At 48.2% G+C, this 6,854-nt stretch overlaps 1 protein-coding gene across 1 annotated transcript in view; it reads right to left on the reverse strand.

Annotated features, from left to right (window-relative positions):
• The window catches only part of HPSE (heparanase), a 35,130-nt gene extending 32,144 nt beyond the window's left edge, over positions 1–2,986 (reverse strand). Inside the window, exon 1 of the mRNA XM_024115414.2 lies at positions 2,772–2,986. Coding sequence (XP_023971182.1) covers positions 2,772–2,986 — 215 coding nt within the window. The remainder of the gene's footprint in view (positions 1–2,771) is intronic.
• Positions 2,987–6,854: the final 3,868 nt, after the last annotated feature.

The following is a 6,854-nucleotide window of genomic DNA, read 5'->3' on the forward strand; positions in this document are numbered from 1 at the left end:
GGTACGCGGGCCTCTCATTGTTGTGGCCTCTCCCGTTGTGGAGCACAGGCTCCGGACGCGCAGGCTCAGCGGCCATGACTCACAGGCCCAGCCACTCCGAGGCATGTGGGATCTTCCCGGACCGGGACATGAACCCGTGTCCCCTGCATCGGCAGGTGGACTCTCAACCACTGTGCCACCAGGGAAGCCCCAGTGTCAGCTATTTTTATAATCCTCTCCTTCTTAGTACTTCAGCTTTCATCTGCTCAGCTCTTGCCATCTTCACCCAAGCAGCTTCACTCTTGAGGAAGTGAAATACAACAATGCCTATCTGACTCTCCGCTCCTGTGTCAGATGATAAGCCCTGTGTTGTCTTTTGAGATGGAAGCTAAATATTCTGTCTTCTGAGATGGCCAGGTCACTTTGGGCACTGTGTCAGCCATCCTGGGGAGATGGACCCTCAGACCCTAATTCAAGCTCCGTCTCAGGTGAGAAGGGAAGGGAGCTCATTCCTCTTTGAGCTGCAGTCTTTAAGGTCTCCAATGAGAATAGTGTGGATGCCTCTGGGGAGCAGGCATGGAAAATAGCTTCTGCTCAGGGAAGGGACCTGGAAGGGTCAGGAGCCAGCCCTGGAGAGAAGCCCATAGGAACAGGAATACATTGTGTTTTGTAAACAAACAGTCTTATTGATTGCATGCTATGCTTTTTTTGGTTTCGTTATCCTCCAGCCTTTAACAAAAAGGTGGGGGGGGGGTGGGAAGAAAGAGTGGTATGGGAAATTAACAGATGTGTTTAAGAAGAATGGAAGTTCTGTGTGTGTTTGGGGCTGGGGAGCATTGCTAGCAAGTTGGTTAGCTTGACTGCAGGGTGATCAGGCCTGGACCCCAAAAGTCATACTGTAGGTTTTTTTTTTTTTTTTTTTTTTTTTGCGGTACGCGGGCCTCTCACTGTTGTGGCCGTGGCCTCTCCCGTTGAGGAGCACAGGCTCCGGACGCGCAGGCTCAGCGGCCATGGCTCACGGGCCCAGCCGCTCTGCGGCCTGTGGGATCCTCCCGGACCGGGGCACGAACCCGTGTCCCCTGCATCGGCAGGCGGACTCTCAACCACTGCACCACCAGGGAAGCCCATACTGTAGGTTTTTTCTTTTGGGCTTGTGTCTCCAGGAAGGGATACCCAAATGCTCCTCCTTGGGGAGGGGTAGGGTATATGCTGGCTGCAGCAGCAGAAAAGGGCCTAAGGTCTCACATTTCAATAAACGGTCATTTACTTAAACTTTCTGTTTGCAGTAAGGCACCTCACACCCTCTCTTCCCCTATCACCGCCCCCCCAATCCCAAGCTAGGCCTGGGGTCCTCAGATATGGAGCCCTCTAGTTCAGTGTTTCACCAGAATAATCTTTCTGTCTCTCAGCCAGCTGCTGCCTGATATCAGCTCACTCTCCGTAAGGGAAAGGGGAAAAAGTGGGAACTCCTTCCCACCAGGAAATTCCTCCTTTCCCGCCACATGGCGAAAGATAGAGGTTAACTACCATTGAAAGAAATGCACAGAGAACTGATGAATGGTTAGCAAATACTCACCAATTTCCAGGAAGAAGCAATGAACAAATTTTGAGCACTGTCAAACACTATGTACTTATTTATTATCTCATCCAATGCTCATAGCAATCCTACAGGAAGGTTTTAGAAGTTCCATTCTACAGTTGAAGAAATCGAGGCTTGGCGTTGCCAAGCAAGCTGTAAAAACCAAGCCACCGGTTTGAGCAGAGTTGGGAATCAAGGCTGGTCTCACTGACAATCTCGAAACCTTAGGCTATCTGCTTTTATTTGCAAAGTAAGTGACTGAAATTAGCAATAGCAGCTGAAGGTGTGGGCACAGAAAGGCCAGTCTGTAGGTGTTTGGGAATGGCAGGATTCGGGGTGTTTGCGTTGGTTGAGGTGTGGTCATCTCTGGAGGCTCTCATGACCTAGATGAGTGGCCTAGATGACCTGGGTCTGTCCCTGCAGCGCCCTATCTTGGAATCAGCCTGCACTCACGGGCAGGGGCCAGTGAACCTGCACTAAGCTCAGTCTTTCTCAAGTGAGAAAAAAAATTACAGCTAGTAAAGCAGTGCCACATTTTGCAGTCTCATCTTGGGGAGAGAGCTTTTTATTAAGGCTCTGTATGTCACTGAAATAGTCTTCCAGGTCTCACTGATGTGATATTAAAATTTTTTTTAAAGAGTGTAGTATGGGAAATCTGTGTACCTTGCACTCAATTTTGCTGTGAACGTAAAACTGCTCTTTAAAAGTCTTATTATAGAATAAGTAAGCTTATTCTCCTTTGTGGCCTTTTCCTTCCCTCCCCCTCCCCCAAGGAAAAAGTTGTTGTTTTCCTTTAACCTTACTAACAGAGTTTAAGAGACTGAAACCTGGCGCACGGTGTTACTTGTCCTACAAGGTGCAGCAAATTCAAATGCTCAAAGCCCTCCAGGTGCACTTGCCGGGCCCCCTCCTTCCGGCGAGTTTCTGGGGCAGATGGGAAGTTTCTTTCCGCAATTTCCCCTAATACCTGGCCTTTAGTTGGCGCTCAGGCAACACTTGCTGAATGAATGAAGTCGGGAAAGGGTTTGGGGGACCTGCAGGGGGTGGGCTGGGGAGAAAGAGAGAGAGAGAGAGAGAGAAAGAGAGAGAGTGAGAGAGAGAGAGAGAGGAGAGGTGAGAAGGTTCCGGAGTATAGAGAAGAGAGCGGCCCGCAGGGCGGGCGTGATGTCAGCAGGGCAGGAGAGAGGACAAGGACCCGCAGGCCCGCACTTACCCCAAGAAGGTGAGGAACCGCGGGTCCGTGGCCAGATTGGCGTCGATGGTGAAGGACAGGAACGCGGGACTCACCAGATGCACTGGCCGCTCGGTGGAGAAAACCAGCACCACGACGTCCTCAGCTGGCGCGGGTTCCGCCGGGGCGCCCGGGGAGCAGGGACACAGCGGCCCCAGGAACAGCAGCAGCAGCCCGGGCTTCCAGCCCAGCAGCATCTCGGGCTCACCTGGCGGCCCCACCCGCCAGGGGTGCGCAGCGACCGTCGAGACCTGGCGCACTTCCTCCTGCCCGGCCACAGCGTCCTTTTCTCCTTTCCGCCACCCTCTCACTCCTCCTCACCCCTCCCTCTGCATTCGGCATCCCTCCCACGGCTCCCTCTCCACCCCGCTCCGCCTCCCCGCTCACTCCCACCTCCTTGCACGCTTTCCCCTCGGCGGCGGTCACGTCCACTTCAGAAATCACCCGCACCCATTTGAAGGGTGAGGACGTGGCTAGGATCCAAGCGCCCGGGAGGCCTGGGAGGGAGCTCCCGGGGAGGAGCGCTGGGCATCCCGGACCGGCTTCCTGAAGCATAATGTCCGGTGAGCGCTGCTGAGAATGCCAGCGGTTCCCTCTTCTAGGTCCTCGCCTGTGGCGCCTGGTCTTCTGACCTCAACTAAAGTCTCCAGTGAGCATGTATCGCTTCCCTCCTCATCTGGCTTCTGAACACTTGCCTGTCACTTGAACTTGCCAAAATCGGATTAACTATGTGTCCTCCGGCGGGAGTGCTGTTTCCCAGGCATCTTACTTTTGCCAGAAAAAACTCTGAGCATTGGCTGACCTACACCTAGAAAGAGATTAACTGCAAATATTTCTTATCAATTGCTCATGAAAACAGTATTTAGCAGAGCCTTGAAGTATTAGGTGTTCCAATATCTGAAACTCGGGACATACAGCCTCCATACAAGTGTGGGGTAACGACTGTCCCTTGAATTTGGAGACTTTGCCAAGTTTCCCCTCCATACATTTATCTTTGGCTGTTGGCCAAACTTTTCTTCAGTTTCCCTTTGATGCCTACATTGGTATGTAATTACACCAAGCGCCATGCACTTCGGGCTTACTACATGCCTGGTACCGCAGGAGGTGCTTCACTCCCACGGCACTGACAAGTGGGCATTATCCTCATCTTACATGTGAGGACCCAAGCTCTGAGACCTTAACACGTCCAAGGGTCAGAATCAGGATGTGAATGCACTTACACAACCCGGAGCAGATGGCAGCCTGTCTCAGCTGAAACGTAACTTCCTCAAAGAGGCTTCGCCAGAATCTCCGGGCAGCTGAATTCCCCCCATGACACACTCTTACAGCATCCTGAACTTGCTAGAACTTACCACATTCGTTAGTATTGCTCCACATTGGCCTCACCTGCTGGATTATAAACTCCGTGAAAGCAGAGATGGGGTTTGTCTTGTCTACTGCATTCATCGAAGCTCACAGCACCATGCTTGGCACTTAGTAGCCATCCAATCAATGCTGAGTAAGCAAATGACACCAAAACCCTTAGATTTTTCTGCTTAGATTGTACCTCCAATAAAGTAATAAATAAAAATGGATTGTTTTGAAATTTATGTCTAATTTTCATAGATCTGTCTATTCTTAAGCAATTTAAAAGATTTTCCCCCGTGCTGCGTGGCTTGTGGGATCTTAGGTCCCCCAAAGCCCCTGACTAGAGATCGAACCCGGGTCCCGGCAGTGAAAGTGCTGAGTCCTAACCACTGGACCTCCAGAGAATTCCCATTAAAAGTTAAATGTATAGTTTATTGAGGAAGGTTACAGTTTGGAGATTTTGTGTGTATGTATCCATTACTTAGCAACTGTGCAATCTGAATCAGGTTTCTATCCTACAATTATACATAAGAAAAAAATTCATATATAAACACCAAGCTACCAGGGGATCATATGGCCACAGACATGAAGGTGGAAAAGCAGATGCCTGGGCTCCTTTTCTGCCTTTGTGCATACAACCTACCCCACTCCACCCATGCCCCTGTTGTCATGGGGCAAATCACACCAATTTCTTTGGAATATTTGGGCGATTTCGAAAACTGATCATTGCAAGTTTTCTAACTAGTAAATCCTTGTGACATGGTGAGATGTGGGTCAGTGCGGTCCACATGTGAGTTACTAATATGGAAACTGGGAAAACATAAATGAGGAAGTGAAGAAAAGTGACTTGCATAAATGATGGCTGAGATCAGATGAGTTCCCAGCTCCTGGATCTAAGCTGGTTTGATCCACTGTGCCAGATAAGAAGATACAGGCACATAGAAGGGAGGCTATGTGGTAATATTAAAAGAACTTGTCATTTCAGAGACACTTTGTAATTAGATACCTTATATTTTTATGGCAAGTCCAGCTTACACACATCCTAGCTAGAGCCCTTTTACATGTATCTTAGGCCTGCAGGTTGGAAGGGTGTGGAAGCTTGGGCCAGTTTCTCAACTTCCCAGAGCCTCAGCTTCTTCATTTGAAAACTGGGTTTAATAATACATATTTCACAGTGCTTCTTTTAAGACTCAATTAACCTAATATATGTAACACATCTAGCTCCATATGCAGTATGAAGTACGTGTTCAACAGATGAGTTATTATTATTACTCATTTAATCTTCACAATAATCTTGTAAAGTAGGTTTGGACCCAGCTTTCTGATTCTAAAAGTCCAGAGGTTTTCCACGATTATCTCTCAGATCTAGTGACTCACAAATTATGTGACGATAATGATTTAGAAATAAAAACCTTTAAATGAACTAGGACCAGTGCATGCGAATCATTTAATAATTATGATGTAACATCATTCCCATGTGGTCTTGGATTGACTTTCAGTAGTGGCATTGGGCTAAAAGCTTAAAAGGGACTCACAGAAAGTTTACCAGGTCAACGACTAAATACACTTATAAGACAAGCTGATTGCAGGGCGTCTTCAGAAAATAATAATCTTTTCACTTGTCTGTCTAGAAAATTAAGATTTTCCTAATGTAGAAATCCCTTAGTGATGGCAATCTCTCAGGCATTTGTGGCTCCCTCCAGACTGTGTAAATAGTACACAGATAATATGTTGTTTTCAGTTATTGGGTTAAGACTTACTAAAGTTTTACTTTTAATTTTTCGACGATCAAACTATACACTAAAACAAGGGGAAACTAAAAGCAAATATATGCTAGAGACTGGAAAGAAGGAAGTTAACATGCACTGAGCGTTTGTTATTCTTCAAGGTGCTTTCACATATGTGTTTATTCATCTAATCATTCAAAAATGTATTGGGTGCCTATCATGTGTCAAGAACTGGGTTGGGCAGGAGGAAGTAGCAAGCAGGAGGGGTCCCTGCAATCTGCAGCTCTCAGTCTCCCTGGGGAGGCAGATGGTATTAAAACATAAAAATCACACAGAAGTGAAATTGCAAGTGTGACAGATGCTTCAAAGATGATCATGGTGGTTTACATGCGTATGTTGGAAGATTTGAATTTGTGTGGGTGGGAGAGTTCCAATGGAGATAAAACAAGTCGAGAGCTGAAAGATGAGTAAACAACTTGGCAAAGTTGGGGGTTGGGAAGCATTCAAGGCCAAGGGGATGGCATGTGCAAGGGTGAGGGAGCCAGGAAGGAAGAGGCTAAGAGAAGTCTAGGGGAGCTGGACGGAGAGAACGAGCGGACTGGCATCGCAGGGTCTTGCAATATCCTTGCAGCGACGGGGTTGAAGCACTGGAAGGGCTTCAAGCTTTCAGCAGGCAGAGAGGGGATGTGATATGATCAGATTTATATTTCATTTTATTTTTTTATTTAAAAAATTTTTTTGGCCACGTTGGGTCTTCGTTGCTGCGTGCGGGCTTTCTCTATTTGCGGCGAGTGGGGGCCACTCTTCGTTGCGGTGTGCGGGCTTCTCATTGTGGTGGCTTCTCTTGTTGTGGAGCATGGGCTCTAGGCACGTGGGTTCAGTAGTTGTGGCTCGCTGGCTCCAGAGCGCAGGCTCAATAGTTGTGGTGCACGGGCTTAGTTGCTCCGTAGCATGTGGGATCTTCCCGGACCAGGGCTTGAACCTTTGTCCC

Source organism: Physeter macrocephalus, chromosome 7 (assembly GCF_002837175.3).
Source record: "Physeter macrocephalus isolate SW-GA chromosome 7, ASM283717v5, whole genome shotgun sequence".
Lineage (NCBI taxonomy): Eukaryota > Metazoa > Chordata > Mammalia > Artiodactyla > Physeteridae > Physeter > Physeter macrocephalus.